We start from the raw sequence: 14,451 nt of genomic DNA on the forward strand, positions 1-14,451 counted from the left end.
TACCAAAATCTCACCTGATAGCAACTTTTATCTAAATTCAGTGACTACTATTTATGATGGGAATAAACACATGTATATGATAAATATTACCTGGAAAAAATCTATGTAACTAAGAATATTTAACCTTCAAATATAGAGGTAACTGTGGCTTAGAAGATAGAGCTCTGAACTTAGAACCCATAGATACAGCTATACGATTTACAAGCTGAGTGACTTTGAGCGTATTACTTATTTTAAGCCTCTGTTTCTACATCTGTAAAATGAGGATAATAGTATCTAACCTCACAGGGGCATTCTGAGGATCTAATGAAGTAAAATGAAAGCATTAAAAGTATCCTATATAAGTAAAGCATTGTCAAAAGTTAAAATATTTTTCTCTAAAATATCACCAACAAATTTGAGAAAAGTATACATAATTGTCAAAATAAGTAACCAAGCAGGTTATTGGAGGCCCAAGAAAATTAAAACTAATGCAAGAACAGGCAAGCAATGATAATATAGTAACTTTTTTATTTTATTTTATTTTTTTAATTTTTTTAAAGATTTTATTTATTTATTTGACAGAGAAAGACACAGCGAGAGAGGGAACACAAACGGGGAGTGGGAGAGGGAGAAGCAGACTCCCTGCCGAGCAGGGAGCCCGATGTGGGACTCGATCCAGGGACTCCAGGATCATGACCTGAGCCGAAGGCAGTCGCTTAACCAACTGAGCCACCCAGGCGCCCCAATTTTTTTTTTTTAATTACACCAATATGACCAGAGAAGTCGTCCAGGATGAAGGAGTCAAATTTTCAAGAGCCACCAAAGTTAATAAGGCATTATTTTTTTTTAAAGATTTTATTTATTTATTTGAGAGAGAGAGAATGAGAGACAGAGAGCAGGAGAGGGAGGAGGGTCAGAGGGAGAAGCAGACTCCCTGCTGAGCAGGGAGCCTGATGCGGGACTTGATCCCGGGACTCCAGGATCATGACCTGAGCCGAAGGCAGTCGCTTAACCAACTGAGCCACCCAGGCGCCCCAATAAGGCATTATTTAAACCAAGAATGGAATTTAGTACAGTCAATTATCATAGGGAGGAAAATGTTAAAAAAGAAAGTGTAACAGAAATCACTGGCCTGTTTACTTATTTATTTATTTTTAAGATATTATTTATTTATTTGACACAGAGAGAGACAGTGAGAGCAGGAACACAAGCACCGGGAGTGGGAGAGAGAGAAGCAGGCTTCCTGCCTGGGCAGGGAGCCCGATGTGGGGCTTGATCCCAGGACCCTGGGATCATGACCCGAGCTGAAGGCAGACGCCCAATGACTGAGCCACCCAGGCTTTTTTTTTTTTTTTTTTTTAAAGCTTTTATTTATTGGGCGCCTGGGTGGCTCAGTTGGTTGAGCGACTGCCTTCGGCTCAGGTCATGATCCTGGAGTCCCAGGATCGAGTCCCACATCGGGCTCCCTGCTCAGCGGGGAGTCTGCTTCTCCCCCTGACCTTCCCCACTCTCATGTTCTATCTCATTCTCTCTCTCAAATAAATAAATAAAATCTTTAAAAAAAAAAAGATTTTATTTATTTAACATAGAGCAAGCACAAGAAGGGGGAGTGGCAGAGGGAGAAGCAGGCTCCCTGCTGAGCAGAGAGCCTGACCTGGGGCTCCATCCCAGGATCCTGGGATCATGACCTGAGCTGAAGACAGACGCTTAACTGACTGAGTCACCCAGGTGCCTGGCCTGTTTCCCTGTAAAGAAAAAACTGATGTCTGCAGAGGTTAAGTACTTTGCCCAAGATGCAGAGGTTAAGTACTTTGCCCAAGACTACATAGCTAGTAGCTGATGTTATAAAAAGGTCACCAATCTCAATTCAGTTCAAGAGGTTGGTTAGAGAAGATAGTATTGATCTTCTGAAAAATAAAAGGTTAATTAATGATTCCTTAGGTTGGGGCATCTGGGTGGCTCAGTCGGTTAAGTGTCTGCGATTGGCTCATGTCATGATCCCAGGGTCCTGGGATCGAGTCCCACATCAGGCTCCCTGCTCAGTGGGGAGCCTGCTTCTCCTTCTCCCTCTGCCCCTACCCCTGCTCCTGCTTTCTCTCTCAAATAAATAAATAAAATCTTTAAAAAACAAACAAAATTATTCCTGAGGTTGTCATTTAAATCCCATCTACAATTGCATTGCCCAAATCATCAGTGCTCTAGATAGCAGATGCAATTGCCTAGGAATATACATCACTGGGATCAGAGATATTTACCCAAGAGTTCTGAAGAAATTCATAAATTAAATTGAGATATTTTTCAGAGTAAGAAAATTTGTGCTGATTGGATTGATGGACTGCCATCAGGATTCCTAACTATGACATTGGGAATCTGAAACTAGGCTAGAGCATGGTTCAACTTTCAGTAGGGCAATTTAGCAATATGTGTCAAAGTGCAAAATATATGGGCGCCTGGGTGGCTCAGTCGGTTAAGCGACTGCCTTTGGCTCAGGTCATGATCCTGAGTCCCGGGATCAAGTCCCACATCGGGCTCCCTGCTCAGCGGGGAGTCTGCTTCTCCCTCTGACCCTCCTCCCTCTCGTGCTCTCTGTCTCTCATTCTCTCTCTCGCGAATAAAAAAAAAAAAAAGTGCAAAATGTATATAGCTCTTGCCCCATAAATCCAAAATCTAACAGTTTATTCTGCAAAGAAAAGTTCACAAGTATTAATAAAAGACATATGCATGTGGGGCACCTGGGTGATGGGATCAAGCCCCATGTCAGGCTTTGTGCTCAGTGGAGAGTCTGCCAGTCCCTCTCCCTTGGCCCCTCCCCCCACTCATGCTCTTTCTCCCAAATAAATAAAATCTTTTAAAAAATCTAAAAAAAAAAAAAAAAAAGACATATGTATGCATCATCGTGTTCCATCATTGTTTGTAGGAGCCCTAAATTGGAAAGAACCCAAATATCAAATAATAAAAAACAGACTGTGTAAATCATATGGGAAAATGATACAGCCATTAATAAGACTTCAATTTATTGACAGGAAACATGTCTACCACATGTTGTCGAGTGAAAAAAAGTACATTACAAAACAACTGTATTCTTGTATTTTATGATTGCAATTATGTAAGATTGAATACATATCTTCATGTACATATATGCATAGAGATGCCTAGGAGGATATTCACTAAAATGTTGAAAGTGTTGGCAAAATACTGGCCAAGCAGTGGAATCTCAGGTAACTTACTCTTATCTTTAAAAAAAATTTTTTTTCTTAAGGTTTATTTATATGAGAGTGCACGCGAATGAGGTGGAGGGAAGGGCAGAGGGAGAGGCAGAAAGTGAATCCCAAGCAGACTCCACACTGAGTGCAGAGCCCTACTTGGGGCTTGATCGCAGGACCCTGAAATCATGACCTAAGCTGAAACCAAGAGCCACTTGACAAACTGTACCACTCAGGTGCCTCCCCCCCAAATTCTTAATAACAGATATAGTGACTACATATTAGTTTTACAAAAACAACAAAGGTATGTTCAAAAACAAAAACGTTTTAAATGGGATTATAAGCTAGGTACTCTTTTTTTTTTCTTTTTTAAAGATTTTTATTTATTTATTTATTAGAGAGCACATGAGAGGGGGGAGGGTCAGAGGGAGAAGCAGGTTCCTTGCTGAGCAGGGAGCCCGACGTGGGACTCGATCCCGGGACTCCAGGATCATGACCTGAGCCAAAGGCAGTCGCTTAACCAACTGAGCCACCCAGGCGACCCTAAGCTAGGTACTCTTGCATTTATATTGAGAAAACAGCTAGTATAAAATCAAAGATAAAAATTACTGGAAATTCAAGTACATATAACTTAGTAGGAGAAAGGAAGTAATAATCAACTGTTGTAAGACAGTCCTCTAAGGGTGGAATAAAAGGGAACCACAGTATATAATTTACTCTTTAGAAGTTGGTTTTATATCTATTCATATAGAAAATTATTTTTAGGGGCATCTGGGTGGCTCAGTCAGTTAAGCATCACCTTTGGCTCAGGTCATGATCTCAGGGTCCTGGGATGGAGCCCAACATCGGGCTCCCTGCTCACTGGGGAGTCTGCTTCTCCCTCTCTCTCTGCCTCTCCCCCCTACTCATGCTCTCTCTCAAATAAATAAATAAATACTTGAAAAAAAGAAAGGAAGAAAGAAAAGAAAATGATTTTTAGGGGCACCTGGGTGGCTCAGTTAGTTGAGCTTCCAAGTCTTGGTTGTGGGATCAAGCTCTACATGGATCCCCAAAACGGGCTCCGCACTCAGTGGGGAATCTGCTTGAAGATTCTTTCCCTCTGCCCCTCCCACCACGTATGCACTCTCTCTCAAATAAATAAATAAATCTTAAAAAAAAAGAAAAAAAAAGAAAATGATTTTTTTTGCTATACTTATGGGCAGGATTATTTTTAGCACGGAAAGATTTGGGAAAAATAGTTATATTGTATTTATAATATGATAGGATCTGAGCTCAGTTACAAAGAATAATAACTATCCTTTCTATTTATAACAGTTTGTAAAGGACTTCAATTAACACAACTTTAAGAGTTTGAACCAAGGTTATCTTTTGAGGTAGGTAAGGGAGTTATTATCCTCATTTTACAAGACCAACAAACTAAAGCTTTAGATGGTATCCAGTGTTTGGAGATGCAGTAAACTACTTCCTTAAAACACCAACCCAGTGAGCTGCTGTGCCAATTTAGGCCAATAAACATAATTCAGAATACTGAAAATTAAACATAAACTAGTAGCTGGCCTTTGTTGACAATTGTGCAGCATTCCAAAAACTGAGTGCAGTTCTATTTGCCACATCTTAGGAAAGGCACAAAATTGTAGGAGACAGAAAGGAGTGAGAAATGGCCAAAGGATTTGAGAGGTGTCATATCTGAAGCATAAACAAACAAAAATTAGATCAGGGTTAAAAGACCACAGAAAGATACAAGAGGAAAGGTACAAATCAAGTCTACAAAACTGCTACACGTCATGGTGCTTACATAGGGTTTTGCATGTACTAGACACTCTTTACCTGATTATAAAAGGTAGGACTAGAACTAACCAAAATGTATTCACCATCTCCAAAACTTGGAATTATGGGATACCTTTAAAAAATGAATTCAAGATAAAATATCATTATCAAGAATTTATTTATATGCCCCTCTGTTAGGAGCTTTATATATACTCCTTTACTCCTCACAGACATCCTTTGTGATAAATAGTAATTATCATTACCATTTTATTATTTATTATTTAATCATTACAATTTTAGAGAAAATAATACTCAAGAATTGAGTAAATTGTTTAGGTTTCTTTTTCTTTTCTTTTTTTTTAGATTTATTTATTTATTTGAGAGAGAGGGGTGGGTGGGTGAGGGCAGTGGGAGAGAATCCTTAAGCAGACTCCCTGACGAGTGCAGAGCCCAACATGGGGCTCAATCCATCTGACCCAGGAGATCATGACCTGAACTGAAACCAAGAGTCAGTTGGTTGCTCACCTGACTGAGCCATCCAGGTACTCTTGTCCAGGTTTCTTAAGCAGTAGAATCTTTTTTTTTTTTTTTTTTTTTGGCTCCAATCTACTTTAGTACTACTTCATACAGGAGAAAATCTGGAATGAGAGATGGTTTAATATAAAGATTCAATACAGTTTAGAGAGAATCAAGATTCATAGTCTTAAAAGAAACTAAGATATTTTGGGGGTATCATGCCCAATTTTTCTTTTTTTTTAAAGATTTTATTGATTTGTCAGAGAGAGAGAGAGCACACAAGCTGGGGGAGTGGCAGGCAGAGGGAGAAGCAGGCTTCCTGCTCGATCCCAGGACCCCAAGATCATGACCTGAGCTGAAGGCAGACACTTAACCGACTGAGCCACCTAGGCACCCAAAAACTCACCCATTCACAAGTCTTAAGACCGTAGTCAGATATTCAGTTGGAGGAAATGACATGCAGTTTTCAATCTTATTTTTAAGAAAGCAGGACACAGGAAGAGTACAGCTTTGAAATCAGAGTCCTTGATTTAAATTGACTTTGCTACTCCCTACTATGTGACCCTGGACAAATTATTTAACCACTTCAAACTTTAATTTCTTGATCTGTAAAATACATTTATCTTGCAACGTTTTGAGGATTAGAGGCAATGTATGCAAATGCTTAGTAAAGTACCTAACAAGTTGACATTCATGAAATAGCTATTATTATTCTGTGGCATTCAGTAAAGAGTTGCTATTATTTTTGTGAATCAGGCTTTCCTAGTCCCATTTTTCTAATTTTCTTTGCTTTACTGTTCCTTGGAAGTTTTTTGTTTGTTTTTCAACTAAAATACAGATTCCCTGTTTAAGTACTACAGGGAACCTAACTTTATTTTTTAAAGATTTTATTTATTTATTTGACAGAGTGAGAGAAAGCGAGAGCAGGAACACAAGTAGGGGGAGTGGGAGAGGAAGAAGCAGGCTTCCCACAGAGCAGGGAGCCCAATGCGGGACTCGATCCCAGGACCCTGGGATCACGACCCGAGCCGAAAGCAGATGCTTAATGACTGAGCCACCCAGGCACCCGGGGAACCTAACTTTAAACCAACATGTGAAGCCATTTTAAAAAATCAAAATAACATAATTTACATGAAGGAAAGATTTATCATATTAGTCCTTTAAATAATAAGCACTCCTTGAATAAGATATAATTTACTTCTTAAAATTCTATACAACTTTTCATAGACACAACGGACTAACCAATAGGCCAAAGGATATCCTGTGAAGTCCCTTCTGACCTAGTGATTCTTTAAAAAAAATCATTTTGATGCAAATTCCTTATCATATTCCAGGCCTCCTGAATTGGCACCTGCTCTTACGGGGCCCAGGTGTCTAGATTTTTAAAAAGTTTCCTGGGGGGGTTCTTATCTATTTAATATAAATGAACTTAACAGTTCTTCAGGGGAAATAAGCAGTAGTACATTAAAAAGTTACACTGATTGTAAAAATGCATCCCGATTCAGAAATATTAAAATATTGGTAAAATGTGCATCTTAAAAAATCATTTTGATTCATCTGCTTATATCTCAATAAAAAAAGAAACATCTGCTAAGCAAAGGACAATTCAAATGCTGCTACAGAAGAAATATAATTTTTTTTTAAGATTTTATTTATTTATTTGACAGAGAGACACAGCGAGAGAGGGAACACAAGCAAGGGGAGAGGGAGAAGCAGGCTCCCTGCTGAGCAGGGAGCTCGATGTGGGGCTCGATCCCAGGACCCCGGGGATCATGACCTGAGCCGAAGGCAGACACTTAACGACTGAGGCACCCAGGCACCCCGAAATATAATTTCTTTAATAAAATCATCACTTTGGAAATTTGCTGAATAAGGTTTATATCACTAATGTGAAAGGCAGTAAGCAATACAAATTGTATAGTCCACATTTCTCTAATGCAACATTCTCTAAACCAATTTGTGGATAAAAACATGAAGAAGTTCTGCAATTGTCTTTTAAGCAGGCTGTAAATACAAATAGCATAAAAATTTTGTATTTAAAAACTACAGAAATTCAAATTAGGGTGTCTTCTGTAATCAAAAATAATTAAGGAGGGGCGCCTGGGTGGCTCAGTTGTTGGGCATCTGCCTTCAGCTCAGGTCATGATCCCAGGGTCCTAGGATGGAGCCCCGCATCGGTCTCCCTGCTCTGCGGGAAGCCTGCCTCTCCTTCTCCCGGTCCCCCTGCTTGTGTTCCCTCTCTCGCTATGTCTCTCTCTGTCAAATAAATAAATAAAATCTTAAAAAAAAAATAATTAAGGAAAATCACTCACTAATTTAAGCAGGAATGTAAAATTTTTTCACGTAATGACATCAAAAAAGAAACAAAAAAAAAGACAAGTTTGCTCTTTTGATACCTTATTTGTTCTTACAAACTATTTTGTTACAGTTCCTTTAACCTACAAGTTTACACACCCTGTTATTCAAGGCTATTAAAAAAACAAAACAAGGGTGCCTGGGTGGCTCAGTCGAGTAAGCATCGGACTCTTGGTTTCAGCTCAGTCCAGGATCTCAGGGTCATGAGATCAAGCCCCATGTCTGGTGTCATTCTCAGTGGGGAGTCTGCTTCTCTCCCTCTCTGGCTCCCTCTGCCCCTCCTCCCAGTCTCTCGCTGCCTAAAATAAATAAATCTTTAAAAAAAACCAACTATTAATACATGTCCTACAGAGCAATCTAGCTGTATTTTCCAAATGCCGTGCACTACTTAATAAAACCAACCAAAAACCATGCTTAGTACAAAAGCAATTGTGATTGTTAAAACTGATATACAAGGAATGAAAAATTAATAGGATTAAAAATAAGGATGAGATGCAAGAAGAATGTAAGTTAATTTCCAGAGTTGGAGTCCCATGTTGGGTGTAGAGATTACTTAAGAAAAAGGGTAAAAAAAAGTTTTAGTTCAGATAGCATTCATTTAAAAAATGAAATAAAATAAAAATAAAAAAATAAAAAATAAAATATGACATCTTATCAGTTCAGGACTAAAATAGTAAGAACAAAACAGCCTAACTCCGGTACCAGAATTGTGAGCCAAACAATAGGGCTTTTTTTGCAATTAAATCCTCATACCATTACCTACTGGATCATCTTATTTTGAAGATAATTTCAGAAGTGGCATCTTAAGGAAAATCCCAGCTAAAACATCATTTGAACCAAAACAAAGTTTTGGCTCAACATGATTATGTAACATTCAGTTATGATAGAAACATATTTTATTATGGACAGTGAAACAGGAGCAAAAGAAAATAGAGGTATCAACCAGGTATTTGATGTCCTTTTCTAGAAGAACCAATGTTTATTAGCAAGCTGTAGGCCCATTTACAATAAATATCAATAGTATCATGAAATAGTGGAACAATTACTGTCCCAATACTGAACTCCTGTAACCAAAGCACATTTTGAATTCAAGAAAACACAGCATATATGTACCAACACCAAAACCAAAACCACCCCCCTCCCCAAACACACCAAAACCAAACACCAGCTTTAAGATCGAATTGGTTGTAAAACACTTATTGTGTTACTGCTTTCAGAACTCCACGGAGCACCTTGTAACTCATTAACTGCACGTTTTCCTTAGGAGGGAAACAAGGTCCTCTCTCAGTCACATATGCATAAGGAAATCTCAAAACCCAGAGGCCATCTGGTGGGAGAGTGATTTCTTGTTTTTCTGGGTAGAATACTGGACACGGTGGTGGGCCTGGTTGAACCTAAAAAATAAAGGTAATGTACTTAATGTACTTATTTTTACATTTTTCAATGAGATAAATGCCTAAACAAAAATAGGTTCAAAGACCATATAAGATTAAGGAGGTAATGGGTACACTCGTAACTCTAATCATATTCAATATTATATTACTTAGTCTCAAATATTATCCTACTTTTCTACAGATTTTTAACTTCAAGTTCTGCCTTTGAACTATACAATGTGAATTGATAGTGTGAACTGATTAACACACTCATGATTTATTTTTCAAGAACTAGAATATTAGGTAAAAAAGGTATTTAAAATTTAGAACTGTTTAATGAAATAATTAATATTATCCTGTACTTTTAAAAAAACAATCAAAACAAGCATCAGCATTTTTTGTTTGAAGATGGAAAAGGTCTTATTTCTTACCTGGGGCATTAGTATTATCTGCAAAGGAGCATCAGGAACTACAACAAAAAGCCTCATAAGTTGAGCATAATGTGGTTTTAGCCCTCTACCCTGAGATGATGACAGAATATATAATGGCATATCACTATTCAAGGCTTTTAAAGCAGACTCCTTTGGCCCACTTCCCATTACTTTCATTACTTTGTCAGGTCCTGAGCACATAAACCTCCGACCTCTAGAGTCTTCATATTCAAACCCCACAAATGCTCGAGCTATGTCATCTCTCCGTCTTCCTCTTCCCATTACAACTGCACTTCTCTTTCCAGGAATAGCTTTATTTGGAGCAGGCCAAGAATTTGTGTCTAAGTCTCCTTCATCTTCAGCTCTAGTCCTGATGACAATGTCCCAAGGCATAAGATAGTTTGTTCCTGGAATGAAGCCCTGTTGGTCTAAACCTGTATGAAAATTGTAAGACTTAGCAGGGCCTAGTTTAACTAATGACCAGCTGGAGAATTTGGGTAGGAGACCTTTAGGGCAATTTGAATGTAGCATGCCTGGGAGATACTCAACTGTAGATGCCTGTCTATCAACCAAGTTTGGTCTCTTCTCAGTTTTTACTTCTCCTTGACCATGAACTTCTGGATTATCTCCTCCTGCTTGTGGATCAGCTGGATAGGTACCTAAACTATCTGTGGATTGGCCTAAACTCAAAGCTAAACTCAGGCTTGTGCTCTCTCCTTGAGTCTGAGGTTCTTTTTCTTTAAGTTTATCAGCATCTGCATCTGGAGGGGCAGGAGAAGATTCATTTTTGGCAGGAGCAGGATCTGGAGTACTTGGTTCAAATACTGGGAAATTGATATGATCCAGTTTTCCACAACATTTTTCTTCCAGAAGCTATAGAGGAAGAAACAAAATAAAATTAACAACGTTGTTAACTTTTCATTTAAAATAACACACTCTGGGCGCCTGGATGGCTCAGTTAGTTAAGCACCTGCCTTCGGCTCAGGTCATGATCCTGGGGTCCTGGGATTGAGCCCCACTTCAGGATCCCTGATCAGTGGGGAGCCTACTTCTCCCTCTCCCTGCCCCTCACTCGTGCTCTCTCGCTCTCTCTCTCTAATAAAATCTTTAAAAAAAAATAAGTAAATAAAATAAAAATAACACACTCTTCGTTCTAAAAACCAAGATAAACAATTAATGAGTAAGCAAATAAATACATATAAAGAACTTTCCCTTGTCTCTAGATCACACTCCAGTCACATTTACTTTTCTATGTACTTTGCTTCTGAAAATATGTATTTTTACTTAAATGACAATTAACAAAAAAAAGGGGGGGAGGAAAAAGAGGAAGAAAAAATTCAGAGTCTACCTGATAAAAGTCATAGTTAGCTGCCTTGATATCAAAGGGATCATCTCGAGGTGCTTGTTTCCTTCCACAGTTACAGGCACCAGTAGATCGAGCTCGGCTATTGTGATACAGCACAGGAGGATTTCTATCAGCCTCTGGTTTTTCTCCTGGAAAATGTAACACTCACTATTAATTTCATACACACAATGCAGAATCAAATTTATTTTACATTCTATAGCATCTAACCCCCAAATTTCTCCAAAGAGTACTTTGGAAATGAGAAGGAAGAAAAAGAAAAAAAAAAAAAAAAACACCTACCAAAAACACAAAACCTTGACTAAATGCACACAGCAGGAAACGCAACTGAAAATACATAAAATGACATATATCTTCAGTCTAAAGTCTTAGGTTTTCTAAGACAATTTTATCATCATCATGGTGACCTTCTATTTCATTGTATTCTTTTTAGTTCAACAAAAACTCCAAGATAAAAATGTTAACATGAAATTTTTGAAAATTTATATTCACAGTTCTCATTTACTAATTCCCTACGGCTCATCCTTTAAATACAAGAAAATAATTAGTAGTCATAGCTGTTATTTTCTTTTTACAGCAGAAGAGAAAACTTAAATTTGATGCAACTAAATTTCTGTAGGGCTCTTTTTAAAGTATCAATACATAATGAAAGCCTTTCTTAAAACAAGAATAAAAGGGTGACTTGCTGGCTCAGTAAAGTATGTAACTCTTGATCTCAGGGTCGTGAGTTTGAGCCCCATATTGGGCAAAGAGATTACTTAAAAAAAACAAAAACAAAAAAAAACCACAGCTCAGTTCTGATTTCAAAATGCTGAGAGAATATTAGCTACCTGATTTAGGTAATGAGTGAAATTTATGTACACAGTGTTGATCAGTTAAACTCCTCTCCTCACAGAGCTGATGGCCATTGCTCCAAAACTTGTAGCAGTCCTCGTGTAACTGCATGGCATATTTGTGAAAGGCTGGACCCCTAGCATGTTGACTGTACACTCGAAGAGCCTGAGCAAGCTGATTCTTATGGACAGTCATTGTGTAATTATGAGGCAAATTTGACTGATAGGCACTATGGGCCATGGGCAAAGCTTTTTGGCACCGGTTTTCTGAGAATTTGGTGTCAATATCCAAAAACCCTTCCAAGACTTTAATACTGCTTAAAATCTTAGATGTTAGCTCCCCCGTGGGAGACCCCAGGTCCTCCTCTTTCCCATCAATAGCTACTTCATACAGTTTTGAAGCTGCTGAGATCCACTTCTGGTAAGTGGGAAGTTCAAAATGGGAAGGCTGTGGGTTCCTGCCCACACTGTCATCAAAACCTTTCTTGCTGAGGACTAGCTCCACATGCTGCCACAGAAATTCCCGAAGAGTGAAATCCACTAGCTGCCCTGAAGAACTGGAACTGCTGCTGTCAATGTGGAAAGAAAGCTGCTGCCGGCTATGCTGCCTCATCACCTGGTATCGCCTGGGCCCAGAAAGGGGTGCAGGCACCAGCAAAGATTCTGGGTCCTTCACAGTACAATGACTCCTAAGTTGGTCCAGCAACATGCCTACTGGGTCCTCCTCTTGGCTTCCTGGAACTATGTACACAAAAGCTTGGTTGGCAGGCACAGTAAAGAGGCAATTGATACTCTGATTAGTCAAGACACGACTCTTCCTAAAGATTCTATAGATCTGGTCCTCCAGGGCATGTTGCAGTCTCCTTTTGGGAGAATGCTTCTTGGGCTTGTCTGGATGAGCTGGGTCTTGGCTCCGAGGGGGTTCCACCTTGAGGGCTCCATTGAGTTGAAAGAGGAAAAGGAGTCTAGGTGGGCAAGGTCGGCAGTTTAGCTTCCAGTCTTTGCCAACTGGACAATCCTTAATGGCTGTTTTGAGGAGGGGCAGTACTTTCTGTCTGAGTCCATCCAGGGCTCTGAATACTCGATCGTAAGTGATGTCAAAGGAACAAGTGGGATGGACCAGAAGCAGGATGTGACAGACGGAGAAAAGGTAAAGGAGACTGAGACACTGCAGCTTCTCTTGATGCTTCCAGAACTCGTGAGCTTCAGCATGAGGTAAAGAGAGGCCACCTCCAGCTTCCCCGCTCTGAAGGGCATGACAAGCCCGCAGAAGCTGCGAATTGTCACAGATGGAAGTGAGAAGAAGATAAAGAACTTTGCTCTCCTGATTGTAATAGGCCTGCAGAAGGCTGTAGTCCTGGGAGCCCGGCTCAGTTCGGTTACCGTCAGCGGCAGCTACACCTCCCCGAACCGAATCCCCCGTCCCAGCCCCAGCGTCTCCGGCTCCACCAGCCTCCCCGATGGCTCCAGCCTCGGTCCTGATTCCAGGCCCTGTATCCCCAAGATCTTGGTGGCGAAAGAGGGGAAAGACCTGTCGGTCGCAAACCGTGTTCACAAGTGAGAACTTCTCGGAATTCAGTCGCAGAGCCGTCTTGCCGAAGATTCCCACCACGCAGATCTCATCCTCTCGCCAAGGAGGCTCCGGTCCACCAGCCACGCTCCCTCCGCCCTCTGTAGGGGATCCCTCCGGACTTTCAGAGCCGGTCCAGGATGAAGCTCCCATTAGAAGCTCTCGCAAGCTGACAGGACCCGCCATGGTGCTGAGACTTCTCTAGATTCTTTCCGGTCCGCCCTGAAACCCCAACCGGCTTTCGTCCACTTGCGAAATCCCTCCTCCGCTTCTTCAGTTCCTGCTTTCCTCTCACTTTAGGTTCCGCCTCCCGCTCCTAGTTTTTCGCGGTTTCCCTATTGCTACACCACAGCTTGTTTAAGGTTTGCCTTAACCGGAGACTGTAGGAATTGAGAGATCAAAAAGACAGTTGGAAACAGGTAGTTTGCAGTTCGGGGAATACAAAAACACTGCAAAAGAAGCTGGTCAAATGACTCTTGCAAAAATAGAGAAGTGATTGAGTTTAACTCTAGAACCTTGTTACAGAAGGCGTAGTCTGCAGGTCCAAGTGGGAGCTAGTTAGAAATGCAGAATCTCAGTTCCTAACCCAGACCCCACTGAATCAGTACATGCATTTCAACTAAATCCTAATGATTTGTACACACTTTACAGTTTGAGAACCACAGCTCTAGAGATACCTGGCAAGGCAAGGTAGGTGAATGGATTTCCTTTCTTATGTCCTATTCCTAAAGAAATTTAATTCACTCGCATCCCCGGAAAAGAAAGCCAGTGGTTTTGAAATGTTTATGGAATACAAGCTTTAAAAAATATTTTCTCATTCTCGGAAGACTATATACCAAAATGTTAAAATGTATATTGAAATGTTTAAAACGTATTAGAATTTGTTCACTTTTATTTCTTTACTCCTCCCCCCCCCCTTTAAAAAAGATTTTATTTATTTGACAGAGATAGACACAGCGAGAGAGGGAACACAAGCAGGGGGAGTGGGAGAGGAAGAAGCAGGCTTCCCGCCAAGCAGGGAGCCCGATGCGGGGCTCGATCCCAGGACCCTGGGACCA

The 14,451-nt window shown here is 40.2% G+C and overlaps 1 protein-coding gene across 1 annotated transcript; it reads right to left on the reverse strand.

The window, feature by feature from the left end:
• Positions 1-3,738: 3,738 nt before the first annotated feature.
• SMG8 (SMG8 nonsense mediated mRNA decay factor) lies at positions 3,739-13,646 on the reverse strand. Its single transcript, XM_045889268.3, has 4 exons — positions 11,821-13,646; positions 10,976-11,121; positions 9,628-10,500; positions 3,739-9,217 (listed from the first exon to the last, which is right to left on the reverse strand). The coding sequence occupies exons 1-4, from the start codon at positions 13,577-13,579 to the stop codon at positions 9,020-9,022; spliced, it is 2,976 nt and encodes a 991-aa protein (XP_045745224.1). The 5' UTR covers positions 13,580-13,646; the 3' UTR covers positions 3,739-9,019.
• Between the last annotated feature and the right edge of the window lie 805 nt (positions 13,647-14,451).

Source organism: Mirounga angustirostris, unplaced genomic scaffold (assembly GCF_029215605.1).
Source record: "Mirounga angustirostris isolate CCGP_5_RB_7025 unplaced genomic scaffold, mMirAng1.0.hap1 SCAF_17, whole genome shotgun sequence".
Taxonomy (NCBI): Eukaryota; Metazoa; Chordata; class Mammalia; order Carnivora; family Phocidae; genus Mirounga; species Mirounga angustirostris.

Bases quoted from the DNA above. Each gene is read 5' to 3' on its own strand.
- SMG8 (XM_045889268.3), bottom strand. From the start codon at position 13,579: ATGGCGGGTCCTGTCAGCTTGCGAGAGCTTCTAATGGGAGCTTCATCC. The intron at 11,122-11,820 runs GTAGCTAATATT...TACATTTTCCAG, and splicing joins TCACTCATTACCTAAATCAG to GAGAAAAACCAGAGGCTGAT. The intron at 10,501-10,975 runs GTAGACTCTGAA...CTTCCTCTATAG, and splicing joins CTAACTATGACTTTTATCAG to CTTCTGGAAGAAAAATGTTG.